General features: G+C 33.1%; 1 protein-coding gene across 3 annotated transcripts in view; it reads right to left on the reverse strand.

Annotated features, from left to right (window-relative positions):
- Positions 1–841: 841 nt before the first annotated feature.
- Positions 842–23,804, reverse strand: part of MTF2 (metal response element binding transcription factor 2) — a 63,311-nt gene continuing 40,348 nt past the window's right edge. For all 3 annotated transcript variants that reach the window (XM_025996509.2, XM_025996510.2, XM_025996511.2), the window contains 12 exons: positions 23,060–23,155; positions 22,723–22,823; positions 22,191–22,339; positions 19,765–19,860; positions 18,764–18,832; positions 17,816–17,939; positions 11,113–11,180; positions 9,408–9,578; positions 5,435–5,540; positions 5,260–5,312; positions 5,045–5,149; positions 842–3,277 (listed from right to left, as the gene is read on the reverse strand). In XM_025996509.2, coding sequence (XP_025852294.2) covers positions 2,920–3,277; positions 5,045–5,149; positions 5,260–5,312; positions 5,435–5,540; positions 9,408–9,578; positions 11,113–11,180; positions 17,816–17,939; positions 18,764–18,832; positions 19,765–19,860; positions 22,191–22,339; positions 22,723–22,823; positions 23,060–23,155 — 1,496 coding nt within the window. In that variant the 3' untranslated portion in view covers positions 842–2,919. The remainder of the gene's footprint in view (positions 3,278–5,044; positions 5,150–5,259; positions 5,313–5,434; positions 5,541–9,407; positions 9,579–11,112; positions 11,181–17,815; positions 17,940–18,763; positions 18,833–19,764; positions 19,861–22,190; positions 22,340–22,722; positions 22,824–23,059; positions 23,156–23,804) is intronic.

Here is a 23,804-nt window from a genome sequence, read left to right on the forward strand (position 1 = left end):
CAGACAATGCTCCAACCAAAACTTAATAGTACCTGATAGGAACTCAACCAAGTAGTCCAAAAGAATTCTACCTCCAACACTACCTCCAACACTGATAACAGTAATCTTCGGAATATATACACAATAAAAACCAAACATGTACAGTTGGACGTAACTTGTAAAATATAAGGAGAGAGGTACCCTCACTCACACATCAGTGAACATTTACTTGTTAAACATTTAGTAACAAAAGATGACTAGCAAGATCTGACTTCATCACTCCTACATTAGAATTTATAGAATAACTCTTGATAAGCTCACATTCTGATCTAGTCAGATCACGTAAGAATCCATACTTCTCATTTTATAATCAGGATATTTATAAAAATGCATTTGTTTTGAATAAAAATGTAATTAAAACCAGTAAGGCATACTATTTTTACATCTTTTCTTTCTATAGTCTAGGGGCAAAGCTTTTTAGGAAAAAACAAAACAAAACCAAAATCCTTTGATGTGAACCTGACACCTTCTATATAAGGAAAAAGAAAAAAAAAGTCAAAAGTCTGAATTTTTTTGAATTTTGGGGACAATGTAGATAGGGGGAGATATATTGTCTTTCAAGTAGGAAGTGTATAAACTGACTAAACGTAGTTTATTTTTTAAAGGATCATTTTAGATGAACATACAATAATTACTATTTAAGGGACAAGAGGAAAATGAAAGCCAAGTTTCGTAACGATTAATTCAAGTGAACATATTTACAATGGAATTGGAAAATCCTCAGCTCCCTGGCTAGATAAAAGCAGTCATCTACTGCATCAGTGTGTATTTTCAAGCAAATACAGAAGCAAAACTCATTAGCTCTTTAAAAAATACACACATTTAATGTTGGTCTGTTTTAATTCTAAGTAAAGCAATTCCAAAAATACAAACTGAACATCAGAGCCATGTGGAACCACCATGATAAAATAAGACAGACATTCACAATAATTACGTCTAAAGACAGTTCAGCTTAATAAATCATCTTCCAAGTATACTAAAGAAAGAGTTACTAAAAATACTGCTGGTGTTCAGTTAGAATTAAAGGACTTTGGGGAAAATGAAATAATATGATACAGGTGGAGTGAATAAGGTTACACGGGATTTACATTTTCCATTACCCCTAGATATAAACAAACATTCAAAATCAACACAAACTCTGTGTGTTATTCAAAATATTGCAGCTGCAGGAAAGGCAACTTTAAATTAATAGCTAGGGGAAAATCAAGTTTTGGTGGAGGTAAACAGAAGTGACAGTTTTTAATTTGCACTTTTGTAAAGCTCATTTATACCTGGCCAACCAGGAACCAAATGCAGGACAACGAAGTTCTCTGCTTCTTTTGGCTATAATGTGATAAGAAAAGGTCATCTTTTGAAGATGTTTAAAGAAATAAAGCAACTTTCTTTATAAACAGTCAAATAATCAATCAATGGAATAAATAAGTACTAACCCACATTTTTACCGCTCTGTAACCACTACACTTTACATATTTTTCATTTTGGCGGCAAATTCCCCAATTTTTAGGCAAAATCCACCAATCACTTTTAAGAGTAAAATGAATAGCCACCAAAATAAGAATATTCTTCTGTTTACTCTTTGGCTAAAAAAGAAAACAAACAAACAAACAAAACAAAAAGAAACAGAAGACAACTCTAACACTGGTGATAAAAGAAACTGTTTTTTTACATGTAAAATAAAGTTATCAATTTAAATCTTGGTACATTTTATAAAAACAAGAGGTAATGTTGTAATAAAACAGCAGTAGCCTTGTCAGGCAACATACTGTTTGTTAACCCTGTGCAATAAAATACTTTGTTCATACTACACTTATTCAACATGACTAACAGTTACTACAGACATTTCAGGAATCTTCACGGGACTCCTATAGACTTACTGTTAAAACTGAGAGACATTTACAATCATAATGTGCCATGAAAACTTGAAAACGTTACTTCTAGTAGGAAATAATGTTCATATTATTTGAATTGGTTTTAGGTACTGAACAGCTGAGTTACAAGGACTGAAACTGAAAAGCATTCTAAAAGCCCATGAACACTGTTGTTCACACCCTTCTTCAGAACACACTAAACTTTAAACTTGTTTGACACATTTCTCTTCATACATAGCAAGCAACAGCACCCAATAAAAGCCTGAGAAGAAATGCTGCTGTGTAAATACTGCAACTATTCCTGAAAAAAGAATTATGGGATATATACTCCAAAGCTGCCCATTCCCATAATTTGTATTGCATAGGTCACATAATCACACACATATATATACACCCTTGTGTATATATATGCACATGCAAAGAATATATTAAGACGACAATGAAGTCTAGTCACAGAGCAATTTACAGGCTCAATATATTTTTTACACTTTGCTTGAAAGAAAATTTCAATATTTTACAGTCTTTTAGTAGGCATTATATACACTGCACTTTATGAAATCTGAAAGGTATTGAAATAAATTTTTTCCAACATTTTGGTAACAAAACAGACAACGTTTCTCCAAATACTTGTGCTATCTATCTACATGATCTGTTTGATCTGATAACCACTAATCACAAAAACTGACTCAATGGAATAATTAGAAAAATTATCTAACACCATGCATGGATTTGAATCATTTTTAATATCCTATCCTAGAAACATTCTACAAATCTTAAGATTTAAAAAATTAAGTCTCTGTTCTGATTTTTAAAAGATATCTTTTTATGACAATATCCATAACATTGACAGGTACATGTTAAGGCTAGTATCATTTCCTTTTGTGAAATTTTTTGACTTTTTTTTTTTTTTTTTTAAGAAAGATAGTAAAAGCCAGACTCCTTTATCCTTTAGGGCTTTGAACTGTACCTACAGAAAATGAGAGTGCAGTGAACATAATGTTCAGTCCTACAGTCAGGATGCAGTTGCTCCTTCCCATTCCACAAGATACTGCACCTTTCCATCAAGTGTCACCCGACGAGCCAATACTCGGTATTTTTCACCACATGCTATTCTACCTGCAGCACCAAAATAACTGGTAATGGAGTTTTTTAGATGATTGAGTTGCAACTCCTGATCTGCTAAGTTATTCAAAATCTCTGTGTTGAGTTCATCAAACTGGTAATCTTCTTTGCCTTCATCATCTTTTACAATTTCTGAGTTCTGAGTCTGGAGTGCTCTTCTTGGAAGACGACCCCTTCTCCTCCGTAAATGTGGTATTGCAGCAGGCCAAGATCTTCCTGTACGAGTTCTTTTTCTGGAGTCAGATAATCTATGGAACAACAGAGTCCTATAATTGTCTACTGAGTTTATAAAGCATCCTCTGACCAAACAGTACATTCTCAGATTTTTTTTCTATCACTCTACTGTAAGTATATATCCTTGTTGACATAAAAGTCAGCCAAACCAAAACAATACATGCTATTTTTATAAATGGATTATCACTCGCCTTCGTTAGATTCCATCACCTTCTTGGGGCTGACCTTTGAAGAGCTTTTCTTCCTTAACAATGTACTATTAAGCTTAAAAGAATCAGAGCAAGTTTTTAATTACGAGGCCAATGAGACAAATTCTTACCAAGAAGAGGCCCTATTGTATTATATATTGTCAACAGTCTTATCAATAAATAGAAGACAGTTCATTCACTCATTCAATACAGCAAATATTTAATAAGCACCTACTCCATACTCAACATTGTTCCCTGTGCTTAAATAAATGGTAAAACTAGAATAAATGTTCTCTTATTACCAGTTCTAGGCCTAGTGAAGTAATATAATGAACTGGAACAAGCATAAACTAGAAATCAGGGTACCCCTGAATCTAGCTCTGTGATATTGGCCAAATTCAAATATTCCTCTGTATTCTCTTCTATGAAGAGATTAAGTGAAGGGGTTGAAATAGATCATCTTTCAGTAATTTTCAGCTCAGGAACTCAATGATTTTACAATTTTATAACAAGGGAAGCATATAGCATTACAGCTAAATTCAAAGGCTTTAACAGTAACACTACTCAACTCAACATCCCAGCTCTGTTATGCTTGCCAATAAACATGCTAGTTTGGCATATTTCTTAAAACTTAGTTTCAGTTTATCTTTAAAATGGGAATAATAGGACTTACAATTCAACAGAATGTTTTATGAATAAAATAAGACAATATATGTATGAAGATCAGCACAATGCTTGGGTAAGAGGCCAAAAATAGTTCACCCTATTAATCATAATTCATTAAAAAATGAGTTACATTTTAAGCTTTTTAATACTCTGAATTTCGTATGATGTACATGAGCAGTTTTTCATTTGTGAACAAAAATTAAACTAAGGGAAATAGGGCAGCCTGGGTGGCTCAGCAGTTTAGCGCTGCCTTCAGCCCAGGTCATGATCCTGGAGACCCAGGATCCAGTCCCACGTCGGGCTCCCCACAGGGAGCCTGCTTTCTCCCTCTGCCTGTGTCTCTGCCTTTCTCTCTCTCTCTCATTCTCTCTCTCTCTCTCCCTGTGTCTCTCATGAATGGATAAATAAAATCTTGGAAGGAAAAAAAAAAAAACCCTAAGGGAAATATAAAACTTGCAAACTCATAGCTCTGACCCCAAGAAACTCTCTCTTCATACCTGGTATTATCATGCTTTAGAAAAGTGTCCTTCTGAATAGTCAGGTTAACTAAAATATTAGAGGAGAAGTCTGCTATTGACAGGAATCCTGAGTTTAAAATCCTTTTAGTAACAAAAGGATTTACATGTCTGATTTAGATATTTAAAAAAAAAGTCTTCATGAGCAAGGCACACCTAAATATTATAGGCATAAAAAGGTCTCAAGTAAAAGAACATAGGCTATAAACACCAGTATACCTCTTTTCTGTTCAAAAGGAAAATTTCCTGATAAATATTAACAACCTAAGGAATCTACATATGGATTGCTTCCCAAATGCTGAAAGCCATACTTAAATCACTTTAATTGCTAAAAATTTACTTAATCATTACTTTACAAGAAACAAATTATCTAGAAGAAAATGAGTAAGGAGTATGAATATAAAATATCTACCCATAATGCCTGGAAATGCTAGACGAGGTAGTTTCTTTTGCACTGGAAGCACCCGTGAAATCCACATCTGAGGTATTGGATGAATGTGCAGTTCCCTCAGTTCTCCTGAGACAAAAGAATTTAAATGGTATAACGACTATATTACATTACAATAGAAATACTCATTTCCCCCCAAAGAAAATTCCTAGGATAGGAGAAAATAACTTGCTATTTACCCTATAGAACAAGGTAAATCCAAGGTAGGATTCTCTGAAATTGATTCCTTATCCTGCAAAATAAAAAATGACATATTTAAAGCATTGTTCTAAAGTAAGTGGAAAAGATGCTCATTTCTCAGTTAACTTCAAGCATCCTTCCTCTCTGAGAACATATACCAACACGTCCTCTTACCAAAGGTGGCTCAGCAGTTTTCTGAATCATTTTTCTTGTATATGGGCCCGGTGGACGACCTACGGATTTTTTCTTTCCTTTTTTTTCTATTCCATTGCTTACTTCCCTGAAACATAAAACCATTAAGTATTTAATCTCTACATAAAGAAAACAAAAAGACAATATATAATACACAGTGGCTTGGCTCTACTTATGTAATAATTAGGTTATACTTATTATATTTTTATATTAATGGTAATATAAAAACAAAGAAATTAAATGTAAGTTGAATCTATAAGCTTAGTCAAGGGCATAGATAATACATTCTAATTTAAATATACATTTCTTGATTTAAGAGGTATTTACATAGAAAGGTTTAAGGAAAAAAAGTGTTCTCTTTATAATTCTGAAAAATATATAGCACCTAAGAGTTCAAAAGCAAAAACAAAAACAAATAGACTACTTATATTGGAGAGACGATTTCAAAACTCCCAGAAGCTCAATATTTAGTTTAGGTAGTTTTAGGTATTATGTGGGTACTTGGGAGATATTTCAAAAATTTACTACTAAAAGTTATTACAAATTTAATAGTTACCCACATGGAGCCAGGAAGTATCATTAATAAAATATAATAGTTATAAACACAGGTTGCCTTTAGAAATGAATATATATTTATCCCTGAATTATGTTTATAAGAAAGAGAATGAAGCCCAGGGTGGCAGTGTAGAGGAAGGAATTCTTCTTACAGGCAGGAAGTCATTCAAAAGGCACAATTACAAAGATCTAAAAAACCATTTTTGAGACATAAAAGCAAGCATCCAAGCACCACGCAGTGGGGAGGAAAAACAATGGTCAAAGATTATCTCTAATTAATAGAAGGGAAGAAGAAAAAGGACAAATACCAACATATAGAACATCTACTTAATTTATTCAACAAACATATCTACCATATAAAAGGGATATTAATATTAGATCATAGAAATATAAAGATTTTTCCTGTGTGAAGGGGTTCAAAATATAGTCAGAAGTTAACAAAGATATATACAAGCAGGCTAATAAAAAGGGTTCAGTGCTGTAAGAAAATTACCCAGGAAAACTTAAATAAAAAAACATGGAAAAGGAGGAATAATAATATATAATAGGCTAGAAAGAGGTGAATGGAGAAAACCAGAAGACAACTACTCCAGGCACCCAACTAAAGTTGGGGAAGTACAAGGAAGGAGAAAGGCAACTAGAAAAACAAAGCATAACTAGAACTATAATCAAAAGTCTCAAGGATAAGGTAGATGGGGTATACATTTTGGTGGTGGTGGGGCGGGGAGGGGGGGAGATCAACATTTATAGAGGACTCTGGGACTCAAGAAAGTACTCTCAGATTAAAAGGACCAATTCACAGACAGGATCCAGAAGGAATAGAGAAATGCCTTTAAAGAAAGTTGAACCATTTCCTGGTAGCATCAAATGAAAACCTGATAGCTAACACATATGGAGTTATCTTATTAACATCATGATAGGAATGAGAAAATTTGCGTAAACTTTCTAATTCATAATATGGGCAACTGATAGCAAAGGATTGATGATAAAATCTGAAAGTGCTAGGAAAATTTTTTCCTTTAGGAAAAAAAAACTTGAAAGCAGTATCTACTTTATTACAAATTCAAATGGATATGAAACACTGTCAACCCTGTGTAATTAATTATCTTTTCTTACTCTCCAAGATAACTATCTCATACCTTTTATTTGCTCCTTAAATCTCTGCACAAACCTCTCAGCCATCTTTACAACTTATTATTTCACTTAGAAAACAGAAGCTACCATGCAATAATCTTAGTCACCTTCCAAATGTCAACTCTATAATAGAACTAGCATCTTTACCCATTTTCACCCAATTTCAACAAGAGTGTAAAGTCCTTTAATCAAAGGCCATTCCCACATTTAAGTTTTAAATCCCTTTCCCTTTAGCTTCTCAAGGACTTTACAGTATCTTCAATTACCTTCCCACTCTCCTGTGCCAATCTCCTCTCCACTGTATCATTCCTACTAGCACATAAAAATAGGTTCCAATTAATTTTCCATCTATTAAAAAATCATCACTTGAGTACTTCCTTCTCCTCTTCAAACTTCCATTTGTCTACCTCTCTTCATAATAAAACTACTTCTGAGTGTTGGTGACAGATATCCTTTCCACTTTCTCCCTTCTCATTCAGAATTCTTAAAGATTATTTCCTATTTTCCCCTTTTCCTTTATTATCATCATTATTATTTTGAATCTGCCTATGTCCCTTTTTTGTAGATAAAGCCCAGTCTTGACATGTTAATTGAGCAATGCTGGATTCAATCACACTTCAACCACTTCAATCTGACTTCTATCCTTACCTCCAAAAAAAAACAAAAAACAAAAAACAAAAAACCCTCCTGTTTCTGTCAAAGTCAGTAATAACAGAATGTTATTTTATGCAATAAACATTTTTCTCTCATCTTAAATCCACCTCTCAGCAGTATTCAATACTGTTTAATATGCTCATCTTCCTTGAAACACTCCCCTTCTCTTGGTTTTCAAGACACCAAACTTTCCTGATTTCCTCCTAACTTACTGATCATTCTTTTTTAGCCTCTTTCGTTTATTTTACCTCTTCCAAATCTCCAAATGATAACAGGGCATTATTCTGGGTCACAGTAGCCCCCCACTCCGACCCCGCTCTTGCTTCCTATGCAATTTCACTCATTTTCAAGGCCTTCTAAATCAGCTTCCAAATTTCTATCATGTGCCCTGATCTCTCCTGAGGCTCCTGGCTTTATACACCCAGTTGTCTGTACTTAACATCATCACTTACATATCCCTTATAAAAAATCCCAAACTCAATTGGTATGAGACAGAAGAATGCTTCACTCACCTTGCCAAAATCTGTTCTTGTAGGTCTTGATAACAGATATCACCACTGACCAGTTGCTCAAGCCAGAAATCTGGGCATTATATAACTTCATTCCTCCCTTTCTTTCATAAATTTAATTCATTAGCAAAGGCAATAAATTCTGTCTTCAACAGAGGTCTTGGATCTATTTTCTCTCCATTTGATACCACCTACCAGGGCAATCTCTCACCTGGACAACAAGCATTTTTTCTTGCTTCTATTCTTAAACTCTATACCTATTCATTCTCCAAATAGCATACAAGGAGTATTTTTAAAGGATAATTCAATCTGCTTATATCTTTAAATAGCTCTCCATTATGCTTAAAAAACAACCAAAACTCCTTAGAAGACTTACAGAACTCTATATGATCAGGCCCCACCCAAACTTTCCAACACCTGATGTTATTCTCTAGCCTTCATTCATACCTAAATAGTCTGTGATTTCCTAGAACCTGCCTTACAGCCTTCATACTTGTATTTCCACCACCTGCAGTATTCTTCTTTTGTTCTTCACACTGTTAGGTTAGTCTCATTCTTGGTGTTTCAGCTTAAATATCATTTTAAATATTAAGGCATTCCTTAAGCCTTCTTCTTAATAGACTGTTTCACCCTCTATCCATCCCAGTACAATCTAAAACCATATGCTATGTTCTAGATGGCACTGGCATGATCTGTATTTTGTCACTTTTCCCCATTATACTGTAAACCCCATCAGGGCAGAAAGAAAGTCTGTCTTGTTGTTATTACATCCACAGCACTTCGATAGTAAGGTGCTTGAAATATGGAATGAATAAATGGATGAATGAACGAATGAGAAATGAACAAACAAATGAATATGCCAGTACTTAAGCTGTCTGCTAACAAAATCAATAGGGCTTATTCCTGGAAAGCCTAAGATCTAAAATAAATAAATAAACATCTAATTTAACTCTTTGTACCTTGTCTAAACAAGAAATTATAAACAGGAAAACAAATCAAGGTAACTACCGCTTGTACTTTCAAATATACTAGTAAGACTAAATAATACATTTTTAGTTACAAATAATCTAAAGAGAAAAACTAAGCCACAGATCAACTTTTACCTTGAATCAGATATAGGTTTGGATGCCTTTCTGCCTTTAATTTTAAATTCATGGGATGTTCCTTCAGGTTCTTTCTCTGCTTTGAAAGCCACATTTGGTGGCACAGGAGGAACACGAATTCGCAACCCAAACAAATGCTTCTTCTTCTTTATTTCTTTCCCAGACATAAACCTAAATTTTTAAAAAAATTAACTAAAAATTTAAAAACTGAACACATATACATGGCAGACCCTAACTCATAACTTTCAGATATAAAGCCTTTACACATGAAAGTCCACCCAATACTACACAACTCACTCTTTCCCTTTGCTTTCATTGATTCTTATCTGCTCCAGAGCCAAATCCACAGGATATAAAGAGGGATGGATAGTATCGGAAGGAAGGGAGAAGAGTACATGTCCACTTCCCTTTTTAAAATGTGGCATCTGACTTCTTAAAGAAAGAAGAGTAGAGTAGTGTCTTTTTAGTCCTAACATGTGTTTTCCCATATTTTGGTGTCATCTGTTTAAAAGATGTCCAAAAATATTTAGGAAAAGAAGAATTATATTCCAGGGTGGATCTGTCAGATCCACTGGTCAGAAAGTAACAAGTGTTATTAGCATTGGTAAAGAGGACCCAGTATGAGAGGTCCAAAAAAATAAAGAGTATCTAGTGTATCAGATCTAGAACTGGAAATAACCTGGAGCAGAGAAAGGTTATTTCAGTGTGGGTTTAGATCTCTGAAAAATGTGCCCCATAATTCTTTCCCAAAGTCCTCAGGCTCCTTTTTCCAAAACATCCCCACCTACCTTAATTCTACTGGACCCTGCCTAGCCTCAGGAACCACTACACCAATTGGTTGGAATGTTCTTCCACTGCTATGCAGGTTTGAGAAAGGGGAGCTCTCGTTTCTATCAGAATAGCAACAAATGTATTATCTGGTACCCTAGATTGGATTACAGAATTCACATCCCATAAAGTATTTTTACCAGCACAGTAACTGCTCAAGCACTTTATGGTTTTTTGAACTGGCCTAAAGATCTAGCTACTAGTAATTATGACATTTTTAAGGAGAAAACGCCGTCAAGTTCAAAAAAAGCAACTTGTTACAAACAAGTATTTTATAAAATAGCTCAATGGTTGGTTAGAGCCAGCATATACACTTACAAAATTATTTCTATTGAAACTTTTAAATATTTTAAAGAAACGTAGATATGCCTTTTTTGCCTTTTTTTTAAAAAAGGAAAGCCCTATGGAAGAATATATTAAACAATAATCAATTATCAAAAACTTAGTACTAATACTACTTCTCTGAAACTGATGACAATAACGAATCTTAAAACCATAGAAAATCTCAATCATTTTAAAACCAATATTCTCTATAATACTTTCCACTGTTGTTTGCATTTTCCCACCAGCTAAGACTTTATTTTCAGAATACTGTATTATAAAAACAAGTCATTACTGAACATGTTTTTCAACTGAACAGGCCAAATTCCCCTGAGATATCAATATCTCATCCACCAGTCCCAGAGGAATGCTCTTCCCTTCTCCAACCCTTGAGAATCACTGCTTTACCTCTGACTGAAAAAGAATAGGACATTAAAAAGCTTTAATGGTTTGTACTAGTTCTAAACACCAATCCCACAATTCTTAAACAATGCCATTATTCCTTATACTTACTAAATGTCTCCCTCATAGGGATACATAAAATAAATCAACTTACATGGTCTTGTAATCATTTAATGCCTCCAGAACATGCTCATATCTTTCAGATTTTGGTGTGTCTGCCAGCTGTGAAGTATCAAGAAACAATTTAACGCACTATAATTTCATCAATTAGTAATATACAGGTGCTAGACAGAGGCAATGTGATGCAGAAGAAAAGTGTACTGACTGGTAAGTCAGAAGATTTAAGTTCTAATTCCACGTCTTCATTGACTAGCTGTATGATCTAAGGCCATTTAATCTCTTAAGACTTGTGTTTTTATCTAGAAAAAGGGAGTAAAAATCTTTCTCTAATTACCTTACTAGTAATTATATGAATCAAATGATATGTCTGAAAGAACTGTAAAATGCAAAACACTACAAAAATGGGATTTTATTAAATTTATTTTAATTCTATAATCTGAGGAAATAATACATTAGAATGACTTTAATATCAACCATATATAGGTTCTAATAAATATTCTAATTGATACTAATAAGTGACAGTATAAAATATAATGAGAAATATAAAATTTTACTTCCCGATACTTGTAATATTAGCAGAACCCAATAATCTCTATAACATTGAATAATTCTGTGAAACTCAGGGGGGAGGGGGTTATTTCATAAAAGTTATAGACTTTAGCCAGCCCCAAAATTCAAAATGTCTCAGTAATTTCTTATCACAAATCATTTTGAAAACTATCCAATTCTAGAAAATATTATTTTGTTTCAAAAGGGCTTCCTTAAGAGTCATTTCTGCCTCTTCCAAGTTTAAAGACCTAATAGCAAAAACTATAAATTATGAAAGGACCATTTTCAACTCAAGCCACAAAAGCTTTTTTAAAAAATCCAGAATATTACAATTGATTTTCAAGGGTACCACCAGTATACTCTTTACCAATTTAAATTTCCAAACCTCAGAAATGCTTCAGGTAAAAAGATCGAACAAATCTGCCAAATAGAATGTTGGAGGTAGAAGAGACTTATAGAGCCATCTACTTCAATTCTCTTTATTTTACAGTTTAGTTAACAGATATAAAGGTTAAATAAAGTGCTCAAATTCACATAGCTGATTAGTGAGAGAGCTAGAATCTGAACACAGGTGATGGTAAGTCCCTTCATTCAACATTCACTAAGAGCCCATACTGTGCTAATGTGCTGGGTGCTTTTAGAAAAAAGAAAGAAATGGGACAGTTTTGTGCTCATGCCTCTAAACCATACCATTTCCTCTTAATTTCTGTAGTGTTCAATGACGGAAAATTTTTATTAAAGAAGAAATAACAGAATCAGACCTTAAAGCTTGAAAGACACTCTAGATGTCCATCTAATTCAAAGTTCCAACAATATTGCAATCCCTTTTAATATATAGTACAGATAGTCATTCAACCTTGGTTTAAATATTACCAATGATGAAAGCTGATGAGGTACCCACTGAGGAAGCCCAATCCATAGGTGGACAAAACCTTTCTTCCTGGAACTCTTCTATTCCCTCTTTGACAAGACAGTTCTTCAAATATCTGACAGCAGCTATCATGTCTAAGTATAGGATATGTCTAAGTTTAAAATTAAGTTGAAAATTTTTAGCAGCCACATTACATGATTACTTCATATTAAGCTTTGGCTCACTAATTCCAGCTCTTCCTCATCCCTCACCTCCCCATCTCAACTCAAAAATCTTATCAGATAAACTGATCAAATCAAGTATTCGCTATCATACATTGCTTCTTCTGAACTGGTTGGTTGTATATTTAAGTCTAAAAGCAGAACTTTATAACTGTTGTTAATCTGATTTGGTTTTCAGGTCAGTGTTTGAGATAATCTTCTCTCTAGATTCTCTCATTCTTCTTGAATTAGGGGTAGACACAAAGACAGAACTCTGTGGCTCTCCAGGAGACTCTCTGTCAAGGTTATTTCCAAGACACTGACTGCTTTTGTTTCTATTATTCAATTGGCTACATATCCATTTAATTTTTACTTTTAAACTTAACCAGTTCAAATTTGAGTATCTAATGTGAAATTCAGTTATACTATGTCTATACTACACCCATAGCATTTGACATACCAGTGTGGCTAACCATATAAAAAAAAAAAAAAAAAACTAGTGTATTTAATATGATTTATTCTAATAGTGTTTTTCCTTATTGCTTTTTAAATCTTCACAAACCACATCTGAAAAATGTGCTCTACAATTTCTGACAAAACTAGCTTCTCAAATCTACTCTTTTGCTTTTTGAAAAGTACAATGAACTCTTTTTCTGGTACTTCCTCTCTATGGTTCTCAGAAATTTTACCTGTAAGTTCCTTTGGCACTCCAAAACTCTTTTGCATAGAAGTATTAATTTCAACTGGCATTATGGGGCCAAGGATCTCCTTTCTGTATTTTGAAGACTCTAAGTACAGATATTATAGTTTAAATCAAATAACCTGTACTAAAAGAGTATCATGTTGTATGTCGACCACCTGACCATGAGATTTATAATTTATACTGCTAACATAATAACCATTTTTGTTCCTCCCATCACAGACATTAATCTCACACTAAGCTTTTACTTTCAGGGTTGTAAATTCTGTATAGACAAAAATGCTATTCAGTATAGTTAAAACTCTTCCTGTCCATAAAATATACCTTTAAATCACCAAGTTTGAATTCCATGCTGCCAAGGCTTAAGTATGCAAAAACAGATGAAGTCATCTGTTTGCCAACCTATATGCTGCATATTAATATGAAACACTCAAAGTCTCAAGTATTATTAATACACACCTCTATTACACATTTCTTCTCTAGCCAAAACATCATTTCTGCTATAGTATTTCATTTAAGTTTTATCAATGCCTTTTTCGCTTACATCCTTCAAAAGGTAGCAATACACTACTCTGCTATGAATCTTTGAGGTTTAAAATTTAAGATTACCGTTAACAGAAAAGTAGGCTCCCCTTACAGAATTAGGATTTCAGATCACATTAGGAATTAAGGACAAATGATAATAAGCAGATTCCAAAGTATGAATATCTCATTTTAACTCCTAAAAGCAATTTGGTACAACTGTTAATTTCTCAATCTAAATAAAAACCTTAAGCAACATTTATTTGGGATCTCAAATGTTACATTACATACTTTTACTATCTCCAAGAAAATATTACAAAACAATAGTTTCTCAAATAGCTACAGTCTATACAAGGCATCAGGTTACAAAGATGTAAAAGAAAACAAAAATCACATAAGGAAACATGATATAGAACTATCATTATATTCCAATATGTCCTAAAAATTTCAGCTTCTCCTCACAATCTCAAAATAGCCAACTAAGAAAAAAAGTTATACATAAATGTTAAATTTGCCTTTCAGTATGAAAGGATATACTCTCCAAAAAGTTTAGTATTTTTGAAACTTCTTTTGTTATAAAAGAAGTCATAGTATTTTCTCTTACCAAAAACAAAGCACAAAACACTAAATGGATACTACTGATTCAATTAAAATTGCTCCAACTAACTAGAAATAGAAATAAGTATTTATGAAGCTTCCAAAATAACATAGCTACCATTAAATTTTGACCAGCTCAAATTAAGTCCTAATTCAGCTCAGAAATGATAAATATAAGTGCCTCCCTATGACTAGTGTGTCCACATGTATTCTTAACCAAAATGCCATAAAAATTTCAATCAACTTCTCAAGTCACCCTTTACCCACATGGGGGAAGAAACTCCACATTTAAGAGAGAGCAAAATCATAACTATTTTTCTGCATTGTTTCATCTTTGAAGAGAAACTTCTAGAGCAAGTGTCTATATCATATAATCTAAGTATATATAGTAAGAACTAATGGTCAAAATGACACTCAAGTACTCATTTAACCAACAATATACTTAACATACAGTATTTCCCATGTTTTAATAGTAATTAAAGGTACTTTATAAAAAGATTTTTAACATAAAAAGATTTTCGAACAAAAAGTTTTATAAACCCAAGTCTGGACTAGTGACAAAACTCAATTTGCAATTCAGTTTCAGTTAACCAAAGACATACTATTTTAATAATCTAGAATAATCCATTATTTGTATTACCTTTGATTCTATTATCACAAACATTTAAAAGTAAGCTAAATGAAAATTATTGAATAAATGTTACAGGCTGGTATAAATTTTATGGTCTCATTATTAAAATCTCACTCTCAAAACCAATTATAATGACAATATAAAGATATAAAAGATTAATACAGAGGATTAAAAGCTACTTCCATCTGTAAATATCTGAAGATAGAATGACTAAGTTTGAATATTTTCTTTTTTTAATCCAGAGAAAAAGCAATCAGAAATGATTAGAAAATCATTTGTTCTGATAATAAAAATTTTTTTTTAGATTTTATTTATTTATTCATGAGAGACAGAGAGAGAGAGAGAGAGAGAGAGAGAGAGGCAGACACAAGCAGAGGGAGAAGCAGGCTCCATGCAGGGAGTCCAATGTGGGACTCGATCCTGGGATGGGATCACGCCCTGAGCCAAAGGCAGGTGCTCAACTACTGAGCCACCCAGTGTCCCTCTGATAATAAATTTGATGGCTCCAAAAAATGGAAACACTCCTCAGAAAAGTAAAACTTCTCCATTGTAAAGTTTAAAGAGTATAATGTTCTTAATTTTTTAATTAAAAAAATTCCCTATTAGCAATAAGAAATAGAAATTTATTTCTAGGACATTATTACATAAGCTAAAGAAAATGAAAATATATCTTCTAGTGAACTTTTTCTGATGTACAGCTAGAACTGAGAATCCTGAGATTCATAACCTGAACTCCTTTCTTTGAAACAGACTGATTTTTATTTTCTATTTTCAGTCTCTTGAGTAAAATCTAAATAGCATTTTTAATAAGATAGTATTTGAAATAAAATAACTTGAGTCTTTATATTGTGTGCCCACCATCTACATGAAGTAACTACGATAGAATTTAACGTGAACCATAAAATATACTAAGACTATAGATGTATCTGCATATGAAGTGCTAAAAGAACCATGGCAAGAAATAAAGCATTTTTAAAAAGAATATATTAAAGCATTATATAATAAGATGACTATAATGAACACTACAGTTACTAGTGCCTTATATTTACTTTTTTCTATTACTACTCGTTTGTTAAAATTTATCAATTTTGTTAGTCACTTGTTCTCTCAAATTTCATCCAGAAAAAGCATGTAACAGAAAAGAATGTTCTATTTCTAACTTATAACACTCAAAACATCTTAACTCAATTAATTTTAGTATCTTTGATTTTAAAAATCTAAGTATTCTACAAGTGTTTGATTTATATTTTATGTAGCTGATCTACCGCCAACTTTTAAATGTGCATTATTTGCTCTCCCTGATGCCCTGTAAACCCCTGATATCCTGTTTGACAAGAACCTTTTATAAACCGCCCCAAACAACCCAAAACAACCCAAACCCTGATATCCTATTTGACAAGAACTTTTTATAAACTGTCCCATGTCTAAAAACTACAAAAAACAGAAATTCCTCCTAAATTTCATATTAGTTTATACCTCAAAAAGTAATGTGACTAAAATTCACACATCTAATTCCACATACTATAAAACAAAATTTTTATTTAAGCTAAGAGTAGTTAGGGGCACCTGGGTGGCTCAGTCAAAACATATGACTCTTCATTTCAGCTCAGGTCATGATCTCAGGGTCGTGAGATGGAGGCCAAGCTGGCATTGGGCTCTACAGTAGGCATGGAACCTGCTAAAATTCTCTCTCTGCCCTCCTCCTACCCTTCCCCAACATTCCTACCCTCTCTAAAGGAAAAACAAAACATTAAGTTAAGAGTCGTTAATATCCATATTTTAATAATCCTAAAAATGCTAAAAACAAGGTAGCTATTAAAGTCACTTTCTGCTTTGTGCTCATCTATGGTTTCAAAATCTTCTTCAATGAATATGCATTAACTTTTATATTGCTTTTTCTAAAAGACTTTGTAAACCAGCATGTGTGATTAGACTTCGCAAATGAAAAGCAAAATGAGATGTCAGAATGGGGGGGATAATCTCCAACTAGGATAGCTTCACTCCCTCCCTAACTCACTATTTTACACTATTACTGGGTCCTCCCATTCCTGGAAGTCAAAGATATACATACATATATAAGAGAGTACCAATAAGAGAGGAAAGGAGAGTATTGGTTACATCTCTTAAGCTTATAGAAACTTAGAGGGCAGCCCCGGTGGCGCAGCGGTTTGGCGCCGCGGGCAGCCTGGGGTGTGATCCTGGAGACCTGGGATCGAGTCCCATATCAGGCTCCCTGTGTGGAGCCTGCTTCTCCCTCTGCCTGTGTCTCTGCCTCTCTGTGTGTCTATGACTAAATAAATAAAATCTTTAAAAAAAAAAAAAAAGAAACTTAGAAAAACAGGAGGAGGAACCAAATGCAAAATATACAATAATTAGGATTTCTCCCTCCCTTCTATCTTTAACTGCAACAATTCTCATTTCAGAAAATGGAAGAATCAAGTAATTTTCTTCTTCCTTCTACATTTTTTTCTGAGTCAAGAAACAATAAATGGGAGGATAAGAGGACTAGTCCTGATATCCTCATCAATGTTACTTCACCCTGAACTAAAAATAAAATTCTACTTTAAATGTGTGACTTGTACATGTATCTTAGTTGCTTTTAATAGAAACAAAACAAAACAAAAAAGACATCAAACAGCTAATGAAGTTAACTCTAAGACCACTTACCTCTCCAGGATGTAATCTATCCCAGTTTTCATTAATGTATGTCATAAGTTCAAGTTCAGAATCAAAGTATTTCTTCTTGTGAATAACACTTAGGTTGTAAAGGCATAGGTGTGCTATATCTACCCTGGAATCCAAAAATAATCACAATATACAAAAACAATGTTTTGGGTTTTGTTAAGAAATCACATTTTAAAAAAATTAAAAGAGCAATTAAAAAGTCCAAAGTGAAGTATTTAGGTAACCAAAAGGTCAACAGCCTAAGTCATATTCACAATATAATAAAACATCACATGAAATAACTGGAAAACATTAAATATACTCAGTAGTAAATATAAAGTAAAAAATATCTGAATAATTCCTTCAAATACATTCAAAGAGGAAGTAACTATATGAAAAAATAACTTAAAATAAAAAATTTTGTATTTCACTTACATATAAGCCTTACAACAGATCATACTTTAACACTTTATCTGATTCATGTGTTAAATCTTATCTTTTCCTAAAATACATTAAGCATTTAATAAAAATTCCTAAGTATTTACTATAAGCATTTTATCAGTAAATCTCCAAAATTCATCAAACGTCCCATACCCAAGAATTACACCAAAGCAGAAACTGGCATATTAGGTATAAGACCTCTCTCCTCTATTGTATGCTATTCTGACGACCCAAAAGAATTAAAAACATGAATAAGAATTTAAGAATCTAAAAAACATGTAAAGCTACATTTTATGCATTAGGAAATAACTGGCTTTATTATTTTAGCAAGATGACTAGATAATCTTTAGTGAAATGACATCAGATTTAAGGATAAATAAAAGAAATAAAGACAGGCATAAAGAAAAGCGATTTTTTATTTAAACCAAGTTACTGTATACAGAATATTTCACCCTGTAGGTTTAGGAACATGGCCCTTTATTGCTCCTTAACAGAAATGTCCATACTTACCACTGTAATGGTAGACGTTTGAGGTATTCTGGTCCAGAACTGCAGACAGAGCAAATAAACGTATAAAACCTAAGGAAAAAAGAAAAGCTGTATGTTGAATAATCAAGGGTATACACAAATTATCCAACAGTTAAAACTAATATTCAGCAGGTACATATCCTAACAATAGTTGTGTGATACACAAAAGCAAAGTATAATTTGAATTATGATACTGTGATTTAAAGTTTTCCAGTAACAGATGAAATAGTTCATAATGGGGGGGCAAAGGCAGTATTTTTTACCCATTAGACATTCAGAGTTCACATACAGACTCATACACAGGTATAGTTTACTAATGGTTTGTGTGTACCATGAATTGCAATAGCAGCCCCCATATACAATGTTATATTCAATGCTCTAAACAATCTGGTAAAATAAAAGGAGATAAGCTGATCTTCCTAAGTTCTGAAGGATAGTAAGCAGCATAAGCAGCATTTAAACCCAGATTTTTAAACCAAGTTCAGTGCCCTTTCATTTTTCTTCCTAGAGCCCTCTACTATTCCACTTTCTCCTAATCCAGAAAGTACAGTGGGTCTGCTTTTGTAAAATCTTTAGATCGAAGGTGTAAATTTTGTACCAAAATTCTGTGGCCTTTTCCAATTTTCTGTCATAGGATCCATTTGAGGTTCTTTAAAGGAAGGTACCAATGGGAATAGTTTAGAGCATTGTGGGGCAATAGGAATAAATATAATCACTGATCAAATACTTAAAATTGTTCTGGAATAACATCTAAAAGCACAAAAATTATTTGTATTTTAAAATTATGCATAATTCTAGTATATCATTCAGTATTTTCCCTCTAAGGTGACTCCTTAAAAAAAAAATTAAAAAATAAGGTGACTCTGCAAATCACCGCTGCAATGACATTTAGAAATCTGAAACTGCAAACATAACTACAGTACAAAAGCTAAAAAAAAAAAATTTTTTTAAGTCAACTGGTAAAGGTCAAGTACCCTTCTCACCTGTCTCCAAATAGCATTGGCTTTTGAAGGCATTGCACACAAGCCTCATGAAACCACTGCTTACATTTGCAGCATTGTAGCATCTTTAAATACCAGCTATAAGAAGAGAGTTAAGGTTAAAATTACTACCTTTGGAAAAACTTTTAAAAACAAAACCAAACCAAAAGTTGCATTATAACAAAATAGTTCTGATTACACTATGACATTTTTGCTGTAGTTAGCATTAAATTTTTTCTTTCCCAAAAAGGCTCTGATGAATGATTTCACCCCTCTTTTCTTATCCACGAAAATTTATATAAGCTCTTTAAAGATACATGTACTATTTCCAGTCAAAAAATGCCTGGTTCCTACACTGGTAAAGAATCTCAAAAAACAACCTAGGATTTTTTTTCACATTAACTCTCTACACTGAATAAGGGAGATTAGTTTCAGAAGTTACTGATGTATGCAGCTATTTGCCCCATATACCAAATAGTCACAGGCAGCTTTGTTTCTCCAGTGTTTCCATTATTTTTGTCCATTATGATGAGAAGGAATGAGAATAGCAATTTAATAAATTTGGTTAACAAAATTGTAAGTCTAATCAAAGACTCTACCAAATGTAAAGGCTTTGTGGCAGGTTTTGTTCTTTTTCAGATAGCTGAAGAAGCTAATAAAACCGAATCTCTAGCCTAAGGATATCGTCTATTTTCAGCTAGTGTATGGTTTTGATATACTGATATCTTTATTTGCCACCCAAATAATGCCTTTTCTTCCAATAATTATTTTGCTCAACGAGTACCCCATTAACTGTAAACCATATGTACACAAAGACAAGAAGACTGATATTAAGTAAGGTTATTCATTCATCAAAAGACTAATAAATACTAATTATGTTTCAGGTACTTAGCTAGGTCCCTGCTAAAGTTAGAGTGGCTAGCAATATTAAACACAGTTCATGTGGTCATGGTATTTAAAGAACAACAAATGACCCACCTCATAAAATGCCTATGACAACTTCCACCAATTTTGAGCAATACTTTAAACTAAATGGTAGGTGTAAACTGAGTAAAGGAAATGATCACTCTCTATCCTTATTCACTGTATCTCCTTTATAAGTGATTAAAGAAACTAGACAAATGTTTCTTAAAAATCTGCACGTGACCAAAAACTAAGAATTGTTATAAAAATGTTAAATCAAAAAAACTCCATTAAGTACTAAAGATTAAGCAGAATGAAGACCTAAAAATTCATTCATCTATACATTCACTTATTCATGTTTCATCACTGAACAACGTATATCTCAGTCATGGTAAACTTTTAAAGACATTTTCTGTCCATGCATTTGAACACGTTAATGACAATGACTATCATTTAATGACAATGACTATTCCAGCATTCTCCTAAACAGTACCCTTATCAGGCGCCTGGGTGGTTAAGTTTGTTAAGCATCTGACTTTGGCTCAGGACATCTCTAGGTCCTCAGACTGAGCCCTGCGTCTGGCTTCCTGCTCAATGGGAAGTCTGCTTGTCCCTCTCTCTCTGCCCCTCCTCACCCCTCATGCTCTCTCTGCTGCTCTCTCAAATAAATAAAATCTTTTAAAAAAGTAATTAAATAAATGGTACCCTTGCCTTAAGAGAAACACTGAGTCTGGAAGGAAGAAAGACACAAAAATCCAACAATTACAATCTAAAGAGTGAAATATAAAATGATTCACTAGCCATTTTTTTAAAATGTAGTACAAATACATGATGTATGACTTGGCTTAATGAGATTATTAAAAAAAAATAAAGAAAGAAAGAATTAGAAGTATCAGTTGACCACCACAAACCCAAAATGAGCCAAAAAATAAAATGGGACAACTCAAGAGAAATAATATGTACAATCTTTCCTTAAACAATAGAAGTATACTGTTCTGAACTCTAACAGCTCAATTATATTCTAAGGCTATTCTTGGAAACACTGTATTTTCTAATCATAACATCATATTTCAAGATTAACTTTCAAAAACTGGAGAGCAACAAAGACAGAAGTTAGATGTCATGTTGCAAAGAATGTTTGATCATAATGGAGATTTTAACCTGGAAAAAAAACTATTGGTACGAATCATGAGAGTAGGAAATATGATTGCTCGATTGAAATATTTTAAGAGTTACCTCCTAAGAAAGATAAGATGTACCCATTTAGTTCCAAAGAGCAAAAGTAGGACCAGTGACCAGCAGTTAAAGATAAATTTCTAAACATTCTTAGACTCATTTATTTAGCTCATATTCCATGATAAAGATGACTATAACTATGGCCTCTAATTTTCTCCCCTAATTTTCTTTATTGATATTTTCATGCATTTACAATTCACTACCACTCTCACACCACAATCAATAACAAAAATAAAGAAGATAATGTAAACAAAAATCACTTAAGGGGCATAAAATAACTATTTACTTACTCTCCAGGGCCTCCACAATAGCAATAACATTGCTGGACATTGGTTTTATGACCTGCATCCCATTCAAGGTCTGCCACACTATAGGGTAATGTCTGCTTCATGACTTGCAATGCTTTGGCATTTGGTCCTTTCTTAAGCGCACCACCCCTCTATATTAGAGGGAAAAAGTTATTTAAATGAATGAAGGATAAATTTTAAATACAATTCTTTAACATAAAAATGCTTCTGAAACTTCCGAAGAAATTTCCATTCTAAATTTCTTACCATATCACAAACTGTTTGACTAATAATAATCTTTATTTTGTCTTTCAAATTATTGCCCCAATTCCAAGACCACTCGCTATCAGAAAATAAGTGCAAGGATAGCTGCAAGTCACTTAAGCATCATTAGTCAAACAATAAGCATCACCTCTTTCTACCCAGCATTGATTGCTCATTTCAGTCACATAAACTTTGAACGTACACAATCATTACGTTGAGAATGCCTTACAAATTCCATTTAGGGCTTTAGCCCAAAACACTTAAAAGATACCTTTGTTGTTGTTGCAAAAACACACTGTCGACAGAGCCATTTTTCATCTGAATCAATCACACTGGAATCAATATGAGGTGTGTGACACAACTGATGATATCCTTAATATCAAAAAAAGCATAAAGCAAATTCTATTTTATTAATAAATACTGCAACACAATTTTAAGAAGGCATTTCAGTACTCTTCGCCTACATTAATATATTTACAATTGATGAATAAATTTATGATAACAGCTTCAAATTATCAATGTAAAGTATTTTTAATCATTAATTTTCAACAGGAGCATTAAGTATGTAATAAAGCTTTTCCACAAAATTAAAAGAAATAAAGGTTTACCTTGGCCACACTTATCACAAATAACCATTTCATTGGGAGCTTCTGAATACTCTTCTTGACATATTGTACAGACCATTTCCCCACTACCAGTGGCTCCTAAAATGTTGAAAATATATATTAAAAGACAGTCATAATATAGAAGTATCTCATATAACAAAGCTACTTTTTTGACTCAGTGGGTAGCCCACATTGACAATATTTATTCACTAGATCATAATGATTTCTTCTCAAGACAAAGTACTATCTATAAAATGCTATCTCTATGCACCCTCTGTCCCTCCCACTTTAACTTAAGATACCTAACTACCTACATTGATAATTTAACCTGTTTTTACAGCAGAGGGCATAATGCAAACTGCTCTCAGGCAAATCTCTTATCATTCACTTCTAACATTACTACTCCCCTTGTCCCCTGCTGGACAAGAAGATGGGATGTTTTGTGAACACTCCAACTACTCTCAAGACTACACATCTACCTATATACATATATTCACTTACCCTACACTGCCTACCATCATGAGACTAAAGAAAGAGGGCAAAGAAGATAATGTCAATGACTTCTTTGTGGATTCAATACATTTCTTTTAATTTACTAACTTATGAAAGAAGCTGAACTCCAATGATTTAATCTCCCATTTCTGAAATCTGGAAATATGGTGTCCAATAGAATATCCTAACAAAATCTCAATGCAACAAACGTTAGGCTGTTTCACAGTTACTAATTGTATTTTTTACCTGAATAGGT

This window comes from Vulpes vulpes, chromosome 3 (genome assembly GCF_048418805.1).
Source record: "Vulpes vulpes isolate BD-2025 chromosome 3, VulVul3, whole genome shotgun sequence".
Classification (NCBI taxonomy): domain Eukaryota; kingdom Metazoa; phylum Chordata; class Mammalia; order Carnivora; family Canidae; genus Vulpes; species Vulpes vulpes.